At 32.3% G+C, this 21,182-nt stretch overlaps 2 protein-coding genes across 4 annotated transcripts; both read right to left on the bottom strand.

The window, feature by feature from the left end:
- Positions 1-1,007: 1,007 nt before the first annotated feature.
- LOC117683761 (uncharacterized) lies at positions 1,008-4,440 on the bottom strand. The gene has a single exon (XM_066073824.1). It carries the CDS (start codon positions 4,381-4,383, stop codon positions 2,479-2,481), a length of 1,905 nt encoding a protein of 634 aa, XP_065929896.1. The 5' UTR covers positions 4,384-4,440; the 3' UTR covers positions 1,008-2,478.
- A 1,241-nt stretch (positions 4,441-5,681) lies between these two features.
- Positions 5,682-21,131, bottom strand: LOC105327696 (coiled-coil domain-containing protein 93). Of its 3 annotated transcripts, XM_066072813.1 has the most exons (22): positions 20,975-21,131; positions 20,234-20,347; positions 19,573-19,667; positions 19,126-19,237; positions 17,858-17,956; positions 17,446-17,502; positions 16,751-16,848; positions 16,077-16,113; positions 15,558-15,650; positions 15,155-15,199; positions 14,527-14,541; positions 13,553-13,639; positions 12,479-12,595; positions 11,464-11,526; positions 10,896-10,969; positions 9,147-9,303; positions 8,438-8,509; positions 7,977-8,085; positions 7,482-7,602; positions 6,427-6,511; positions 6,036-6,149; positions 5,682-5,913 (listed from the first exon to the last, which is right to left on the bottom strand). In XM_066072813.1, the coding sequence occupies exons 1-22, from the start codon at positions 21,065-21,067 to the stop codon at positions 5,869-5,871; spliced, it is 1,902 nt and encodes a 633-aa protein (XP_065928885.1). In that variant the 5' UTR covers positions 21,068-21,131; the 3' UTR covers positions 5,682-5,868. The 3 variants fall into 3 exon arrangements, with proteins under 3 accessions (XP_065928885.1, XP_065928886.1, XP_065928887.1); XM_066072814.1 differs by lacking the exon at positions 14,527-14,541; XM_066072815.1 differs by lacking the exons at positions 13,553-13,639; positions 14,527-14,541.
- Between the last annotated feature and the right edge of the window lie 51 nt (positions 21,132-21,182).

Raw genomic sequence — 21,182 nt, 5'->3', positions numbered from 1 at the left:
GTAACATAACTTTGCAAAACCAATAGCAGGAAAATCGGAAAATTGATATGTTTATTTGTGTAAACATTTAAAGTTTCACACGTCGTCAATAACTGCCGTCAGGTAAGCACATAAATCGACTAAAGCGGGTTAGCGCGTTATGATTATTTTCTGCTCAACTGACGGCAGTTATTGACATGACAACGTCAAAAAAAAAATCATTTAATGCTTATATTTACATTCCCTTACTGATTAAATCAATTATTTACTTAAATAAATCGATACAAATTGCAGATCACGGAGGGAGTATATATGTAAATTAGTAACAGCAAGAACAGCTGTTTTATTAAAACCGGTTGAAAGTGGTTATCACGTAGACTGATAGAGGAGCATGAAAATATAATCCATGAAAACAACTCTTGGATTTTGCTTTTAACAATAAAATCAGTTTTTTGTTGAATAAATGTAAAACATGGTGTTTTGACAACATGTATGATATATAATTTTAACATAGAAATCAACGTTTTTGAAACTACTAATGTAAATTACATGTAAATTCATACGCAGTGATTAGTTGTTGCATTTAGAGGCATTTAAAGATCACAGAATTTAGTGGAAAAACACAGTAGAATGTAAATATTGGGAAATATTCTCCCCCTTTTATTTTCGTCCTCGTTATTAGCGGGCGAAATTGAACCTGTGCGAATTTTAATGTCACAATATATCTCTCTTAAAACACCACTGTGTATGGGCAAATTCAAGACCTTGAAATCAAGGAAGCTTGGTCATGATTTTCGGCTAAAAAAATTATAAATATAATCGGATTTTTCAAATTTCATTAGACTTAACTTAAGTTTACTAACGTATTTTCAAATTGTAATCAAAACGCAATTTTAACAAAACAAATATTGATTTTACATACACGCATGGATAACTCAAAGGAATTTAAAAAGTAAAAGTATCAAGTTCAAAATAATGCTAAAATGAAGATTTTCAAGACTGTTCCATTCTTTAATTAGACTAAGCGTAACTATTTTCAAACATAAATTCAATTCTAATACACAAACATGATAATTATAGGTTCACCGAGTCTCTGATAAATCAAATAAATCTTTTTCTTTAAACAATCTTGAAATCAACATGATTCAAAACAACAGATATATTCATATATTCATTATACAAAAAGATCAAAACATGCTGTGCAAATTTGTGCAAAATGCGAGAGAAAAATATGTTCATTACCGTAAATCTGGAAATTTTTACCGTAGATAAATTTTTAGCTAATTTGCGCGTGCTCTGCATTCGCAAAATTGTTTTTCCTAAAAATTAATCAACAACAAAAAAAAGTAATAAAAAATATGCCGAAGGTAATTTAAAAAACCTGTTTATATAACCATGTAATTACCCCCAAGCTATAACCAGCGTGTGGAGAAGGACTTCACTCAAAATCGGTATCTTCGGTTGACTGGTAGCCTCATGTCTATCTTAGTGTACATGTATACTGATGATACTGCATGCATGCGTGATTTATTCATAGATCTTTATGATATGTACCATGATGTACCGGCGTTACGCAGAATGTAGCGTTACTTTTTTTTACCCCATTCACAGTGTACCGGCGGGACACCAAAATTCATGGAATACGAAAATGTGTACAGTATTTTGAATTTCTCGCTGAATGCCGCCATTTTCTTCTCATTCTCGCTCGCTTGACACAGGAAAACATCACCTGTACATGTGTTTGACACGTGACCCTCCGATACGTGTGTGGTGTACACAAACCGTCGCATGTGAAGGTGTTAACTGGTTAACTACTAATTGGGATAATTATCTCGCTATAAATCCGTATCAAGATACCCCTTTAGGTAGTTTTGTTGCATTTGCTGCTGTTATTGTATATATCGGTAATTTGAACAAGATATCAATTGCAGACATCAACTCTCACATGATACTATAAATTATGAAGTTGGTAAACATATACGATTCGTGAGAAAATTAGAGGCGGCGGTAATATACGATGTCCGAAGGTTAGCTAACATTGTGCATGTCAGTATGTTGACATTTAATATTTGAGTGCTTTTTATTTTTAGCGCCGATGACAATTCGCAAAAATTTAAAACGTAAAAATTAATCTATAGCTTTATGACTCGAATTCGCAAAAATAAATCGACGTAAAAATTTCCAAATTTACGGTATTGCTATGTTTTTAATAAATATATGATCTGAATGCAAAATTAATATGTGCTAACGAGCATTTGTGAGTACAAAGCAATTATTTCTTTCACAACCCAAATTTAGCGAAATTACTCTCCATATCCACAAATACCAACACAAATTATGTCTATAAACATCCAAAATGTCTTTCTAACGCAACCTTTCTGATATTTAATAAGTTCTACATAATTATTCACTTTAAGATATGTGAATTTTAAAAACCTAAAATATGTTTGATTCTAATAATTAAAACTTTATGTTTGACCAAGAACAGTAAATAAACTCTCACATAGCTTCTTGAAATTCGTACACCTTTGTTGTTTTTCCATAAGAACCTACAAAGCAAACGTTAGAGTTCTCTTTAAATTTGATACATATTGGTTGCGATTTAAAACCAATTGCAAAAATCTTCAACAACTCAGCTTTATGGGTAAGCACGTGTATGTTATGACTGTCCATGCCTGCAACAAATATGTTTCCTGTGAAATTCACATCAAGTCCTCTTGGATGTTTAAGTTTTTCATGAGAATAAGTATACATTAACTCACCACAACTATTCATGACTGTTACATTTTGTGTGCTACAACTTGAGCTGATTATTTCATTGCTGTTGTTTGTTGCTACCGAATAAGTATACATGTCGACAGGATATCGTTGTACAGTGTTTCCTTTATGATCAAACTTAATTATCACATCTGAGCAAGCAGCATAAATAGATCCTCCAGATATCGCCAAGCTATAAACAGATGTTTCTGTAAAAATATAATCTTCATTCTCTTCACATTTGTCAAGGTTGAATTTTCCAATGTTTCCTTTAAAACTTGATTTGATCGAAAACGTAGCGTTATGGGAAATAAGAAGCATAGAACTACTTTGACAAACCGCATCTAGAGGTAGAATTTCCAATTTTGCCTTACGAACAAGGACAGCATTTCTGTAATGCAATAACTGACAGGAATCGTGATCAACCAAAACGATGTCCCCATTTTTTAAAAAGCAACCACCTGTTGTACCAGGTAGTTCACAAATCAACTTCATGTTTGCGCTTGTAAAATCAATGCCGCATAGTGGAATCGATTTAATACGTGTCTTCAGATCAGTAAATTTTTTCACATGGAGGATTCCTGCCAGGTCTTTTGAAACACTTGATTGCAATTGTAAACTAATTTGGGAAAGACCTGACTTAGAAACATAGGCAAATTGCTTCTTGATCTTCAAGTATTCATTGACAAGAACTGATGCAGACGTTTTCTCTGTATTTTCTAAAGTGTGCAAGTACTGAGCCATTAAGAGTTGCCGGTCAGACGCTGCATCTACAACACTAGCCACATTTCTTTCGTGTTCCTTAGCATTTTTGGCCAGTTCAGATAGATGGTCCTCTAGTAAGGCATTTACATGGTTCACAATTTTATCTCTTAATTCTGTGGATTCTTTCTTAATTTGATCTGATGTGTCGTCAATGTATCTTATGGTGTCCTCTCCATCCGATTTAGCTTTCACAAGTGAGCCTTGAAATTGAAATATTTCCTCTGATAAAGTTTTTATTTTTTCTGACTTTCGGAGACTGTCTGCTGCTTCTTCAATGTCGTCGACCTGTGTGCATGTTCTGTGTTTGGTGCACACACACTTAGTGCAACATAACTCTTCATGGTCGACACAGATATATTCCACTGAATTACCGTGGTCTTTACAAACCACAGATGTTGGTTCCATGCTTTCTTTTTTGCCAGACACTTTACTAAAGTCTGCTATTGGAACTAACGTATGACTTCGAAAAGCTGCATTTCTTTTATGATATTTTGTACACATAGCACACAGGGAATCGGAGCAAGATTCACACCAATCACTGGCCACTATTTCTTCATCTTCTCGCTGACATGCATCACATAACTTGTCTCCTTTTTCTATCAGAACCTGAATTGCTTTGTTGATAGGAATAAGTTCCGACCATTTTTCAAGCTCTACCGAAAAAGACGGAGCGGGAACAAAACATCTGCAGAGTGGACAGGGAAATCCCACCGGGCTTTCCTTGGTCTTGCACGTGGAAAGAATGTATGGCGATAAACAGTTGTGACAAAACGTGTGCAGACATGGCAGAATCCTCGGAGTTTTGAAAGATTCGAAGCAGATCGGACATGTCGTTGTTACACCTGTTTCTACTGAAACTTGTTTCTCCTTTCCCGCCGCCATTGTGTAATTTCAAACCGAAAGTACTTTCATTCGCAGAGTTGTCGTTCATTTATTTTAAAATCAACAAGCTTATCAAACGCGATAAAGCTACGTTTCGAGTTTGTCCGAAACACTGTTTAGACACCCCGGTCACGTTATAATGTAATGTTCCTCTTGAAAACTTCCGGACGAACTTGGAACATAGCTATTGATAGTCAATCTGATAGGTGATCTCCTTTGTTAAACATACATAGATAACCTTTGCATGTATTTTACTAATTAAACACTTATATATACTTAAATCAAGACTGATAAATTCACAAAATCATCTCATATAAAATGTTAAATCTAATTTTTACCAATCATAGATATACACAGACTATTTATGAATTAAATTCAGGCTATTGGTACTTTGCTGTACGGATCGGAACCAGTAAAGGGGTACCCAATGGAGATAAAGATCTTTTTACAAAATGAAAAACTTTTTTATCATAACTTTCGATATAAAATTGATTTTATTTTTTTTAATGTTTAAGTTGGCTGCGTTGTATGAAAAAATATATATTAATTTATTACTCCAAAATTAATGCATATACAAGTTACGTTCTTGTAAAAACTTACTATGGTTGAAAGATGTCTATATTAATTTGAGATCTTTAAAACAAACCAAAAACATAAGCTTGTAGACCGATAGCATCTTTAAAAACTACAATGTAAGCTGTACAAGTTAACGTAAGAAATTATCCTCAGGTTCTCTTCTAGACTAAATTCTAATATTCACATGGGTAAACGTATTTTGCGGAACGAAACCGAACCGGAGAAAACATTGTTTAAAATTTGGAATATTTCCGACATTGTAGTTTTATAGTTGATATACCTGCGAACGTGTTTGGTTTCTTCTAAAGCTCAAAATGATAAAAGACATTGCCTTTTGGCTAGTTTAAACCATCTATTAAGGTTTTTTTTCCTGATGGTTACTTAAAAGTATAATAATTTTAGAGGAAAATTTACATTTTTATCTTAAAACACAGCGAATTCAAACATTATAATTAAGAATAAATCTTATATCGAAATGTTGTAATTAAAAAATTGTTCATTTTATAAAATTTTCTTTTCCCATTGGACACCTCCTTATATGTTCCGTTCCGCAAAGTATCAATAACCAATTAAATACAGGTAAGACCATTATGATATATATATGAATTAAATATAAACTTTTTTCAGCACCTACATGCAATTGTGATAAAAACATGTAGAAGTTATAGAATTAACCAAATCGTCCATGAATTTCTGTGTTTAATATTCATGACAACAACATATATTTTTGTAAAGAAATTTTTATTGCTGTTGAGATTGTAGATGTAGCGTGCATGTACAGATGTTTAATTACATGCAAAGCATACAAAAATCATGATTATATCAATATATATTATGGTTTTCCAACGTTAATGTCTTCATTGTTCATAGAAATAGTCCTTTTCTCAGTTCCATCCCTCGTAATAAATGTCATTTCTTTAATTTACTAAGCAGCATTTCATTTTTGCGACATTCCTGGAAAAAAGGAAATGTTTCTTTGAAAAAAAAATCTTTCTTTGATTTTAGCCCATACATTTAAAACATCAGAATTTAATAAAATTATGAAAAAAATCATTTAAATGAATTCAGGCATTTACCTCTTTAAAGTCTTTGACAGTTTTGAAATACAGCCTCTGCTTTTCCACCAAGTCCAGATACTGGTCGTTGAACTGGTCCCGTTTCATCTTCTCTTCCTGTTTCCGTTTCTCAAGCTAGATCATCAAAAGAAAAAACAAACTTTTATACTAGAACATATATTTAGCACTACTAGCCTCGAATCAAGACCTTGAAAATCAATATAAAAAATTTCCCCAAAAATTCAGCCAACTTAAAAAAATATTTTAAAAAAAATAAAAAGTCAATTGAAATTAACATTTAAAATAAATATTTCAAAGAGGACAAAGGGTCAATTGAAATGCATTGTACAGAAATATAGAATTAGCTTTTTAAACAAGGAAAACTTTTCAACTTGTGTATGGTAATACTGACCTTAGCTTTATTTTGTTTGATGCCCTCCACAATGTTTTCAAACTGCTTCAGGAATTGCTCCTTTGCACCTGGGTTAGCCATTGCCCTAAAATACAAAGAAAAAATCTTTTTATCCCACATTCCTTTTCAAATTTGAACCAATTATAACTTGCATTTTTTAAATTTTTGTTGTTCTTCTTGCTTTACTGTGTTAAAATACATGTACATTTTGAAAGAATGGCCAAATGAAACTGCACACACCATTTCACCAATTTCATAAAGTGTCATCAGTTTTGACTTAAATTAGTGTCTGGAGTTATTATTTATGGAGTTAAGATGACTGACTTCTTTGTTCAGGTACAACTGGGCTAACAAATTTACTGGGTGAAACAAATAACATTACAACTAAAATTTAGTCCAAAACTTATCGTATATGGAGTTGAGAAGACTGACCTCTTTTTTTAAGGTACAACTGGGCTAACTAAAAGTGTTACAAATTTACATCAATCTTGATTTAATGTATAAAGTTATTGTGAATAGAGTTGAGAAGGCTTACGTCATTTTTAGGTACAATTCAGTGAACGAAACTAAGCTTTACAAATAATAACTTTACATCAGGCTTGACTCACAGTCTTAAGTTATGATAGTGGATGAAGTTGAGAGGAACCGACTTCTTTTTTAGGTACAAATGAGCCAACTAAAATGAACATTCAAATTACGACAGCACATCAGTCTTGAATTACTGATTGAAGTTATCATGGATGGAGTTGAGCAGACTGTCTTCTTTTTATTCCAGGTACAACTGGACCAACTAAACTGAGTATTAAATTACAACTGTACATCAGTCTTGACTAACTGTCTAAAGTTATAATAATTATGGATGAAGTTGAGAAGACTGACATCTTTAATCAGGTACAACTGGGCCAACTTACCTGAGCATTAACAAATTTCATCAGTCTTGACTTACTGTTGAAATTATCATGAATGGAGTTGAGAAGGCTGACATCTTTGTTTAGATACAACTGGACCAACGAAACTGAGTATTAAATAACAACTGTACATCAATCTTGACTTACTGTCTGAAGTTATCGTGTATGGAGTTGAGAAGGCTGACTTCTTTGTTCAGGTACATCTTGGTGTCATCCAGCGTGTTGTACAATGTGTAAAACTGCTTCGTCTCTGTGTGGGTGGCCGCAACTGTAACATATTACACAAAAAGTCAGATTATTCTTCTGTAATGTGTGGTCCAAAATTATCAAAATGAATGAACTGTGAAATAATTTAAACTAAAATGCAATATGTGGCCCAAATCATAAATGCAAAATTTGGATTATATGGTTTAAAGCCTAACATGTAATGTAATTATTTCAATGCAATATATGGTCCTAAATTATCAAAATAAAAAAAAGATTTTATTACTAATTTGTCATTTCTTAACTGTAATTGAGACTTGTTTCTTTATTGCAGTAAAAACATCGACTTTGGCAGTGTAAACCAAAAGAGGTAAGGAACAAGTGACCAATTACTGCTGAAAAGATAGGACTTAAGGAACACAGAAAATAACAACCAACCTTGGTTGTAAAGCTCAATGAAGCGTCGCTGGTACTGACTAAGTTCTGCTCGGGACGGCACATCGTCAATCTTCCTCTGAAGAACTGCTATCTCCCTGGTCTTCCTTGCCTGAAAGCATTAATGTTTGGATTAAGAGTCATAATAAATAAAATATTCCAGGTTTAAAAAAAGTACTTGTAAATAAATACAGGTATTAAAGAATGAAAGTTTTCACATTGGAGAAGTTTATAAGAAAATTAAAAATGTTGATATAGATGTTTAAGGATGGACTCACAATATTGGAAAAATGTTATTATAATTATATTTTTATAAGTCAGTAAACATGTTTGAAGATGGACTCCCATATTGGAACAAGATTATTAGCATAATTTTGACATGTGGATAAACATATCTGAGGATCAACTCAAGAAAATCCCCCCAAATCAGGAGGTAAATTTCAGCAGATAATGAGACTTCTTACCAACAGCAGTCTGATTTTGTGGAGTTTCTCCCTATCTGCCTCATATTGCTTGTCAATCAAACTGGCTCTGGCCTGTCAAAACAAAATCATACTTGATTAAATTTTATTTCTGAAAAGATATTTGTGAATTTGTAAATAATTATTTTTAGAACTTCATCTTTGTGTGGGTAATCTCTCTCATAAAAAGGACATGTACATGTACCATGCATTAGCTCCAATTCTATAACTGCAATAAAAAACAATTGAATATTGCTATTTTTTAAATTTTGGATATACATGTACTAGGAAGAAATAGTTCTAATTTAATATAAAATTATATGTATTTTGTTAATAAATCAAATACACATTACTAAAATTAAACCTTAAAAGAAGACTCATGGAAATGAAACTGAGTTGTGTTGTCTGTGACCATGAATGAAGCTCAAATCAAACTAATTCGAGAGATACCTCTCAACAAATTGAATGAAAATGTTTCATACAATCATATCCCCTCCCCCAACACCTGCATGGAAATGAAACCGACTTTGCCATAAGCATTATACATATTGTGTTTATCCACTGTGACCATGAATTAAGCATGTGACTATGAATGACGCTCCAACCAAAAAATATTCAGAGACACCTTTCAACAAGATGAATGACAATGACAACCTTTTACACCCCCCCCCCCCATCTCCTCCAACACCTGCTGACTCTGCATTATATTGACCTTGTCCTCTGAGTCCTCCTCCTGTGCACCCTCCTTCAGCTCCTCGATCTGGGCCTTGAGTCGTGCCATCTCCTCCTTACAGTGGGCCTTAAAGTCCTGCTCCTGTTTCTTCAGGTTCTCGTTCATAGCCACCAGAGAGCGCAGATTCTGTAGAACTCTGTGTTAGAACAAAACAAAACGTTGTTCATATAACTGTGAAACAAGGTCTGTAAAACTCTGTGTTAGAAAAAAACAAAATGTAGTTCATGGAACTTTGAAACAAGGCCTGTAAAACTCTGTGTTAGAAAAAAACAAAATGTAGTTCATGGAACTGTGAAACAAGGCCTGTAAAGCTCTGTGTTAGAAAAAAACAAAATGTAGTTCATGGAACTGTGAAACAAGGCCTGTAAAACTCTGTGTTGGCATAAAACAAAATGTAGTTCATGGAACTGTGAAACAAGGCCTGTAAAACTCTGTGTTAGCACAAAACAAAATATAGTTCATAGAACTGTAAAACAAGGCCTGTAAAACTCTGTGTTAGCACAAAACAAAATGTAGTTCATAGAACTGTGAAACAATGCCTGTAAAACTATGTGTTAGAGCAAAACAAAATGCAACTCTGAATTTAGTAAAAGACTGCTTTGCTCCTATTTTTTTCATGGCCTTTTAGCTTGCCTTTAGATGATCTTTGATAATTATTATGTGATACACTAAACAGACCCCAATTCGTTTTGAGAAATATTCACTTAATTTCAAAATGCTTTACATTAAACTGAATAATCTTTTTTTTGTGGAATAATGACAATTTGATATAAGTCTCGGGTACATGTACATGTATTTATTACGATGCACTACCATGACCTTTCTTGTTAACTGCTTTTCCTTGACCTATATCCCCTTCTGAATCATTTTCAGATTAGAAAACATATAAATTAACAATGAAAGTTCAAGCCCTGTTACTTAGACAAAGTGGTAACTGATATGATATTTGAAATTTCATGTACACAGCTAATTGTAACAAACATCACAACAGTTTTACTGTAATTTTATAGTCATGTGTACGGTGGTAACAACATTATTGTTGACAAGCCAATCATGTTACCAATAAATAGTTTGTGTACCGTACGTGGGTGATTGTTTGTATAACGTGTGGGATCGTGCATATATCAGTAAAATTGCTTTGTGTTTTCATGCATGATTGTGGGTTTATTTTTTTGGTTTGTAACTTTTTTTTAGTGAAAGTAATAGCTGAATGGATATTTGATCATTACAAATTAATAAACTTAAGGTTTGTTATATTCAACACTAGAAAGCGTTGATAATGTTTACATCTTTTTTTTTGGGGGGGGGGGGGTTTAACCCCAACCTAACCTTGTAGTCTAAATCACAAATTGTTATCCTCTTTCTGATCATTTGTTAACATGATTTTTGCCAACGAAATTTGTCAATGAACAAAATCATATCCATTTTGGATTGTCAAAATGATTTTATATTTGTTCCTTTGTTACATGTATACAGCTTCATATCAATTCAATTAAAGTGAAAATACTGTGGTTTCATTAATTTTCGTGGGTACCAATTTTCGTGGATTTTCTGAAAACCACATTTTCAAGGATACGTAAATTCGTGGCCAATGATCTTATCAATACAAAACGTTAGTTGAAATTGAACTTCAATGAACATTTAATTTCGTGGATCAACTTAAGAACAAAATCCACGAAAATTGGTATTCAACGGATATTGATGAAACCACAGTAGCATTTTTCTTACCCCTGATTTTCCTCTGTCTCCGTTTCCGTTAACTTCAGCATTTCCTCGTCAATCCTTCCACTGCGATGTCTAACCTACAATCATGAAACATTAATAATTAAAGAGTAACATACAAATTAACAGTACTGTATGCATGGAAATATTCGCCCTCATTTGGTTTTCGCCCCTTTTGCCTTCTTTGTCAGTAGGCAAATTTATGACTGGGCAAATTCTTAAGTTTCATATTATCTCTCTTTAAATACAACTGTGCCCTGATGAATTCAATATGAGGCAAAACTGCTCGCAAGAGTAGAATGGCGAAAATTACATGGGCAAAAACTAATTTGGTATAGTTACAGTAATTGTAAATAGCTTGTGAAATCAATCATGTTTCACTAAGTAAAGGTAAAAATTGTGGATTGTCAACTATTTATAGGTAAACTATAAGACACAATTTGGGGGGGCTATTCCCCATGATTATGATAAATGCAAAACTAATTTCAAAAGTTATATTTGTTACCTGAAATGCATACTTTTATGCATAATAAGAAGCCTATTATGTAATTCTTGCAAACACAGATCAACTTACCTGCTTGAGTTTTTCTTGAGTTTCAAGGTAAACTTTGTGAAGGTCATCATGCTTTGCTTGAATCTGTGAATTAAGATAAATTGAGCATGAATACTGTAATAAAATGCAATTTCACAAGTGTCAGGAAAATGATAGAGAAATTTTAAAATCTGCATGGGGTGATTCTCAAAATTGTCTGCAGAATGATTATTAATTTCTTCCACTTAATTAGGACTCTATAGTAAAATGGTTAATAAACTTGATGTAAAGTAACAAAAATCTTTGAAATTCAAAGCATACAAATAATTTAAACTGTACATCACTTAAAAAGCTCTAAGAAACTGGAATTTTACACCTGTCCAAAACCTCTCAAGAATAAAATGGTATTACATGTATCTAATAACTTAGATGCAGGGTAGCTCAAATCTATTCTTCAGACAAAAAAAAAATTGCAAAATAAGTTGAAATTGTCTAAACTTGTCTAGCTTTCATTTTGTTTGCAACAAGATAACATCAAAAGTGTTTTGGTTGCTATGGCTACCTTACCTGCTATATTTTGAATGCTGTTAGTTTTGAACATGTAAATCATACCTACCGCAATTATGTATTACGTTTTTTGTTGTATTTGTTCACTATGGACACATTACCGCTGTTACCTATTTGTCTGTTGCTATGCTCATTCATTATGGACATATTTGACATATTACCTGCTGTAACTTATCTGTTTGTTGTTGTATCTGTTAACTTAACATACCTGCTGTAACTTATCTGTTTGTTGTTGTGTCTGTTTACTTATCATACCTGCTGTAACTTATCTGTATGTTGTTGTATCTGTTTACTTATCGTACCTGCTGTAACTTATCTGTTTGTTGTTGTATCTGTTTACTTATCGTACCTGCTGTAACTTATCTGTATGTTGTTGTATCTGTTTACTTATCGTACCTGCTGTAACTTATCTGTTTGTTGTTGTATCTTTTTACTTATCATACCTGCTGTAACTTATCTGTTTGATGCTGTATCTGTTTACTTATCATACCTGCTGTAACTTATCTGTTTGTTGTTGTATCTGTTTACTTAGAGCTGCTGTCATTCTCTTGTGATGTTGAGTGCCGCCAACTCGCTCTGATTTCTCAATCTGCTCAATCTCTGATTTCTGGTGGAATTGGAAATTAAAAAAAATATATCAAATGAGGTTCTTGAATAGATGATGCTATGCTTAGCTTTCTGCATGGACTTTTGGTATAATTTGATAATCATCTTGTAAGTTGTAAAATATCTTATAATACATTCCCCCTAATATCATGAAGGAAATTCACCTATTTAACAATTACTGATTAAATTTAATAAAGAGCAAGATGAAATACAGAATATGCCAATTTATCATTATAATTTATGTAGAACATATAATTTCAAAACAGCTGTTACATGTCAAAGGCAAAAGAGGACTTGCACATTTATTTACAATACAAATTGAATCTTCAACACCAATAAGCTTAAAAACACATCAAATTGAAACCACGGCTGACTTGCAATTGGAGTATATCAAAATAACACAAGGAGTCATTCTTAATAAAATTCTACATTAAAAATAACTGCCAAACTTCCATCTTTTTTTTAGCCTAGGGTCCGATTCGCTTTTATCATCTCATTCTATATGAAGCAGACACTTGGCTAGCAAAGATGCACAACTATAAAGGAAAGTTCTGGCTGACAGGCCATATTACTGTAGATTCCTTCTTTTCTGCGAGTACTTAATTCTGCAATTTAATGGTTTTGCATCAAATCGCGAGAATATAAAATCACAAAAGCAAAATTGTTTTCATAATTCCAAATAGTTTACATCTGTCCAAAAAATAAAAGCGAGATTTTAAAATCCGTGAGAATGCTTTTCGCAATTTTATGTGGACATTAATTCCTTGCATTTAATTAGGAATTTACAGTATGTAATTTGTCATGAGTGTTTCGCAGGTAAGGCCTTGTTGCTCTGCTACCTGTCAACCCACATTTTTCTACAAAGGTATGCAGTTATGCATCTACATGAAAAGAAAAAAAATTTTAAAATGATAACATGGATTTTGTGCAAAAGTTTAATTCATCTTTGACAACTTACTTTTTCTTCGTAGTGAGAAGCTATCTGCTGAATTTCCTCTGATTTCATGCCTACTATTGACCCCACTGCACTCGCTGATAATTTATCCTGCATGCATAGAAATTTATCCACAATGCAATCAAACTCAACAAAAATGAACAAATAAATCTACAGACATTAGTTGCTGTAAAAACACAAATAGTATCATAATGGTTATAATCATACACCTATTGAATATTTGCTGGAACAACCAATAAGCAAAGCACAACATCCAATCAAAATGACACAAAGATAAAATGAATTTCTATTAAATCCACCCCCTTACCCCCATTTCAATACCTAAAGTTAGATTCAGGTGCATATATAATTACTGAAAATAACATGAATTCACAAACAACAAATTGAATACTGATATGCTGCATGCAACAACATATTTGTAACCGTTAAGTATTTTAAAATATCCAGGTGTGTATTGTTTACTAGGTACCAGGTATTATAAAACAATATGTTTTTAGAAATAGTAAATGTGTACAAGAGTGCAATATATAATATTCAGTCTGTAATGAAAATTTCAACATTAAATGTATATATATATTTATAAATGTACTAAAAGGTCTAAAACTGTTATTGATTGAATGTGTGCATAAAGTAAAACACTTATAGTATTAATTTGCATGATAATTTAATTTTTTATTCACAAAACATAATTTCAAACTTTAATATAATTAGAAGGAAGAACATGAAAATGTTGAAAAATTTATCAGAATCAACCAAAAAGAAAATGATTCTAAAAATGTTTATTGTTGAAACAGGATAGTTTTTTTTTCTATTTTTTTTTAATATAAGGCAGAGTACTTCTCCATATAAAACAAAATCCAAATTAAAATGAAATACTAATACATAATTATATATAAAAAAATGAAATAAATTGAATAAATAAAATAATAACTCAAGGAGTTTATTAAAATACATACAAATATGCACCAAATATTTACCCGTCTTCTACCAGACTTTGTTAAAATAAGAAAGGGAAACAAATTAAAATCTATAATGACTCGGTTTTTTTCAATCTTTTTTTCAGTACTTTAAATCATTGAATATTTAACACTAGATATAAAACAAGATGCACAAGATTTCCAAAAGACAAACAATTCCCCCTTCAGAATTAAAAATGTGAACATGAATGTGAATTGATTCTTTAGTTTCTAACTTCACAAACACAGCCCACTCTTAACTTTTTGTTCATGAAAGGTAGCCTCTGGTATGACAATTATCATTTGCAATTACACTCATGTATACTCTTTGCTTATTAAAAAAAAAATCCCATCACACGATCTATACATATGCAGGTCTGTTTGGTAAAATACTGTAATTATAAATACCAAATTTTACTCCCAATAACCTTAATTTGCAATTTATGGAATAAAAACTGATTCACCGCAAGATATACCCATGACATTTGAGGACTTGTTTGCGGCAAGAAATGCTTGCGATGACGAGGCTCTTGCTAACCCTGCAGAACTTTCTTTCAGGCGAATGAAAGTTGGTTGATAGTACTCTACAAGCAGCACACTACCTGGGAGCTGTCGATCATCAGGCCTCTGAATATAACGATACACCTACCTCTTGGAATCCCGCCATTCCTGACATCAACTTCTGAATTTTTTTCTAAAATTGTAAAATATCAATTTGATATGACTCATTAAGACATTAACATTACAAGAATGTTACAATATGTCAAAACAATGCTCTAAATATCTAGATCTGTATTAATCAATAAACCAATACTATTGCCAAAAACTTCTCAAAAACTGGATTGTTTTTACAGATCAATTTCAAAAGTTTTAACTCTCTATGCAATCCTTAAAAACATGAAATACTTTTAAAGTACTGTTTCAGTATTTACCAACAAACAAAAATTGCCAAAAAATCTATCAAAACTTACATAACTCTATAGTTTTAAAATGATTAAATATCTACATGTAAAGCTAATAAAATTAATCGAAAAAAAAAATTAATAAAATACCTCCTCCTCTGCCTGCAGCTGTTCAGGGGTCATTTCCTGTTGACCTCCAAGACTTGCTGCAGCTGCTTTTTTCTTAGCACTTTTGTCCCCATCCTGTAAAAGAAAAAAGATCAATTTATTTATATACATGTAGGTACTGCATTCATGAATGAAATTTTTAGTTCTAATTAAATGTAATGAAGGTTTATTAATTCTTTATTTTATATAATATACATGTATTGAATGAAAATGCATTGAATGATGTTTTTCAGTTTCAAATATATGCATTACATGTTCTTCATTTCATTTGAAATAAACTTTCTTTAATTTTGTATATCAAAATTTAAAATGATATAAATATTCCCAAGTACATTGTAATATCATATGACATATCTCAATCCAATATTCAATTTACAACTACATTAGATTGCAAAAATAAAATTTCTCTGATTAACATGATGAAAAATGTCTCTATCTTCAATTCAAATGTTATGAAAAATTTAAGAACCATTTTGGTGATTCAATGAGTGTGTATTATACCTGTTCAGATGTATCTGATTTACTCAATCCATATCTCCTGAAATACACAAAATAAATTTTTTTTTTTTTTACTCCATTTAATGTAAATTTCTATACGTTTAGACAAAAAAGTACAATTCGATTTCTTTTTTCTTCCTTTTTTCTCTAATCAAAACTAAAGAATTATTAACATTTTTATGAATTACTAAGTAATGAAAATTTTTCATTGGATATTTCACATCAAAATTTAATTCCTAACTGGTTATAGATTTACTTAAGGTATGAATTCAATATTTATTAGTTTTATACGATATAAAATGGTTTGGGGCAGTTTACGCTTTATAAACCGCGAAGCGGTTTATAAAAAAGCGTAAACTGTTCCAAACCATTTTATATCGTATAAAACTAATAAATATTGAATTCATTCCTTATAATTTAATTTTGTTCCTATCAATTGTTGATAAAAACAGTCATTTGGTCTATAAAATGACATCAAATTGTACAAAATTCAAACGTAACGTCAGGCGGATTGATATGTTTTTGACGTTTGTCTTACTATGACGTAGGCAACATTCTTTATACGATATAAAATACATTTTTAAACCAATCAGAAAGCGTGTTACAACCAGAATTAAATTATATGAAATTCAAAATTAATGAGCAAGACGTAGCATGATGACAGATTGAGAACTCACCTGCCATACTCAAGGAGAGTTGAGTGGACTCGAGTCTCTTCATCTTTCAGCGAGTCCACGTTCTGTCTCTTGTAGCGTCGCTGTGGTTTATACACTTCCTATGTATGAAAATCATAACAATATCAAAAACGGAATTTTATGCACTACGCTTTGCTTCACACACTTCTTGTGAACTAAGCTAACAATGAGATCTGATTGGTCAAAGATAATACAACATTATGCTGTATGAGATCTGATTGGTTACTGATAATACAACACTATGCTCTATGAGATCTGATTGGTCACAGACAATACAACATTATGCTGTATGAGATCTGATTGGTCACAAATAATACAACATTATGCTGTATGAGATCTGATTGGTCACAGGGAATACAACATTATGCTGTATGAGATCTGATTGGTCACAAATAATACAACATTATCCTGTATGAGATCTGATTGGTCACAAATAATTCAACATTATGTTGTATCTGATCTGATGGTCACAGAGAACTGAATACCCTGCTGTATCAACATTCAACACTTGATCAACATGAAAAAGGTTGCAAGTTTAGAGTTTTAACAAACCTCACAATTTATCTGATAAGGAGTCTTATATTTTTTTGATGAATTCAAATGATTGAGGCTATGAGTCAGTGTATGTGTTTGCATGACTAAGAAGTCCACTAATAGCTCAAATAGCTCATACAAACCTTGACTTCAGAAACAGAGTTAGTGGCTTTTTCTTTCATTTCTTCAAACACCACATCCTGCAGTCAAGACAATAAAATACTGATTGATACCAAATTATTACTGTGTAAAAGGTACAATGTAAAATACAGTTATTGACTTGGTATGAGATCAATTTGTGATTTGTTGGACCGCCCTTTAGACACAAATGTTGCTCAAGACTAAAGGCCGAAGGCAAAATTTGTGTCTGAAGGTCCAACAAATCATATATTGCCCAAATCCCAGTCAAACACTGTTTTGTTATACCCTTCACTACAGATGCAAAATGAATATAATTTTAAGAAGAGTTTTTTTTTTTATAAATTTAAGCCCTGATAAAATATGACAAAATTGTCAGATTTAAAGACAAGCAACAACAAATTGTAAAGATCCTACCTCTGGCATTTTGTGTGTTTTACTGAACTGGGATATAGAGAATGCTCGAATGAAGTCTCCCATCTCCTCTCTAGTTTCAATGGCCTTCTTCACCAACCACTGAAAAAAAATGTTATAACAATTAATTCTAAATGTCATTTGAAGATATTGGCTACACAGTCTTTTATAAAAAACATTTCCATTGGCAAATAACTCTCGCTATCAATTTTGAAATCAAATTTTCCTGCTTTAAAAAAAAAATTTAAAACTGTGATAATTGAAGTAATATGTAACCGTGGACCGAGCGCAGATTTAACACAGTGCAGTTTGATTTTTGTATGATAAAATCTATTTAAAACGCACACAGTAGGATCCACCTACATGGTTGCCTACTCATACCATTCGTCAAAGTTAAACTAAACGTCGCGTGCTCAGTCTTCATTATGACGTCATATTTCAGACGTAAAACGTTCAAGTTTTGTCTTCGGAAATAGCCGAAGAGAGTTACGTGATTCCGATTGTTTTTTATTTCTTCTTTCATTGTTCATCAATTTAATTCATATGAATGCCGATGTAATAAAATTGCATACTTTGTTCAGTATCTAAAAGATCAGTTCCTTGATGTTAATGTTTTTATTTTCCATCTGATAATTTGATAAGACATACATAGAGCAAGTCGTGTTTCTTGATTGAAGCACTACTGAAACTTATCTGGTTTCCTTTTTAATTTATTTTAATTCAAATTAATTTCTATTAAAACACTGGAACTTATTTAATCGAGTTCAGGGGCAATTAAATAAACATCGATAAGTACCAGTCAATCAATGATCGAACTAACTTTTTAAAAACAAAATGGCTGCCAATATGGCGGCGCCCAGAGCTGGAAGAAATTTTTTTTGGCCTTAGTACCCCTGATTCAACTTTCATTTTTCACTGATTTTCTTATATATACGTGTTACCATTAATCCTCGCTGACAATTATTGTCAGATTTACATTGCACTGCTTTCTCACATTATTTATTCATTTGACATAATAAAATCAATCATTAAATCCAAAGAACCACAATCTTTCTTGCAATTTTCTAAGCATCCAGGACAAAAAATAGGATAGAGTATTTTGTTAATATAGATTCAAAGTCTCCGAATCAATATCATTTAACGAAACTTTTAATAAATGTGTCAATTATAATGCCAAGAAATTTCATAAACAAATACCTAATGGCATACAATCATGTATATCATTAAAATCCTGACAAAAATTTTACGATGATTTGAAATGATTTTCTTACTTGGACAACTGGATAAATGTGGATGAAATCCAAGCCCTGGATTTGATGAGGTTCAATACGGTGTGGACATTTCATCTTTGGTAAAACAGCTACAATTCTTTCAGTTAGGGCACTTTAAAAGAAAATCAAATCTAAATCTGCATAATTATTTTGTAATTAATGATGATTAACAATTTCCAAAAACTCTGAGAAATGCAAAGAATAGATCTATCTTTGGAATGAAAAACTTAAAATTCTTTGATAACCTGATATAAAATCAATTTCCACCAAATACAGGTTAAATACGAAATGCTTGCTGTATTTCAGGTTGAATCATTTCAAAAACATCTTGCACTGTCTTAATATAATCAACTTTTTGGGATCACAATTCCAGCATGGAGTTCTTAGACATAATGAAAATTATCCAAAATCTGAATTTCATTAGGAAAAAATCTCTGCAAAGCTCACATTTTCTGTCCAATGGTGGAGTTTTCCTGGAAGAGTAGATCGACGTCGATGTCAATATTACACGTGGTGATGCACCACGTCATACCGCCCACCACCTGAAAGGTCAAGGTCAAACGTCATTTACCACTGGAAAACTATCATAATCCAATAGATTTAGCCTACTTTTCATGGATTCTGGCTAAAATGATAAGTATCCAATGCACAAATAAAAACATGTGGTATAAGTAATAACAATTGAAAGATAAAATATTCAGTGTGATGTAACATAGGTTTCTCACAGAAGCCTTTGTAGTTCAGAGGTTTGTAACTTTGTCATTTGACAATAAAATTCTATTTCCATTGTGTATTTTGATTTGACCAACACATCCAAGGAATAAATTACTGTAAATAAATTTAAATTCAAAGAAATTTTATCACAGAACGCCCAAATATTTGGTAGCTTAAAGAAGGAAAGAGTTTGGTTTTTCCCTTGGGACCTTTGGGGTGACCCCGCAAAGGGAAACAACTTGTGCAAAGTGTGGATTGGACTATTGCCTGGTGCTAAAGACAATAAAGACACTGCAAAGCATTCAGATATGCACATGCAATCTCTTATTACAGTTACATGTATAATGTACATTAATGAGTGAATGTCATTGTGTTGTAGTATATTTATACATACTTTGTCAAAAGGTGAGAGTCCTTTTATCCTGGCTCTGAAATATCCTGCAGCCAGTAACAAGTCAATGGTCTGTCCCAGCTTAACGTTTTGTTCCTCATCCTCACGGACATCAAACTGTGAAAAGAAGTCAATCCATATTAACACTGTAACAAGATGGGAGAAAAAATGATGGACGGTCTGAATCTCAAGTCAGGTGCTCTACCAACTGAGCTATCTGGCGCTGGTTTTCGAACCAGTTTGATCGTCACAACACTATTGACAATTATGGATTTTATATGATTCTGTTGCGTCTTGGATGTCTTTTTATATTCTTTTCATCATTTTATAGAATTTGTAATTGGATAGCCATGGTCATAATAGCCAATGGTCATTTATATAATAGTGATATTGGTCACTAGTATCTTACAATAAGAGGAATACATAATCTGAATAGGATAATAAGGATGTCTCTGAGCTACATGGCAACTCTTGTGGCTCTGGCTATTGGGTTAAATAAATTCTATAGGTCGCTCGGTATAGTCTACTTTATATGCCAGAAGTTTGCAATTTTTATTCCAGCAGAGGCAATAAGTGCATTAAATTGTTTACATTAATAAATCGGGGTTTTGCACCGGAACTCCTGAGTGTATCAGGTGTATAAAGGGATTATATGTATGAATGATTGTGCTCTTGACCAGTCGTGAAGCGTGTGGATAGAGTTTTGGGTAACAGAAATCAGTCATCTGTGAAATATCATAATACCTCAATTTCATTTCCGTCTGCATCATATTGTGTAGCTAATTTTGACGAGCCTGCTCGAGCTCTCGTTGCAAACACACTCCCCTTCAGCGCCATTTTGAAAGTCACATGATCTGTCAGGTAAATATAGATGAACCGGAAGAATTCCCCACAATCATGCCTTAGAAGTATGGCGGGAGAAAATGCCGCGTGTTGATTGGTTAGTTATTTT

The sequence above is a fragment of the Magallana gigas genome, chromosome 10, assembly GCF_963853765.1.
Source record: "Magallana gigas chromosome 10, xbMagGiga1.1, whole genome shotgun sequence".
In the NCBI taxonomy this organism is placed as follows: Eukaryota; Metazoa; Mollusca; class Bivalvia; order Ostreida; family Ostreidae; genus Magallana; species Magallana gigas.
This window is presented reverse-complemented; position numbering and strand designations above follow the sequence as displayed.

Excerpts from the sequence above, each read along its gene's own strand:
- LOC117683761 (XM_066073824.1), bottom strand. The coding sequence starts at position 4,383 with ATGGCGGCGGGAAAGGAGAAACAAGTTTCAGTAGAAACAGGTGTAACA.
- LOC105327696 (XM_066072813.1), bottom strand. The coding sequence starts at position 21,067 with ATGGCGCTGAAGGGGAGTGTGTTTGCAACGAGAGCTCGAGCAGGCTCG. Across the intron at positions 16,114-16,750 it reads ACTCTCCTTGAGTATGGCAG|GAGATATGGATTGAGTAAAT; the intron begins GTGAGTTCTCAA and ends TGTGTATTTCAG. Across the intron at positions 15,200-15,557 it reads AGCTGCAGGCAGAGGAGGAG|AAAAAAATTCAGAAGTTGAT; the intron begins GTATTTTATTAA and ends TTACAATTTTAG.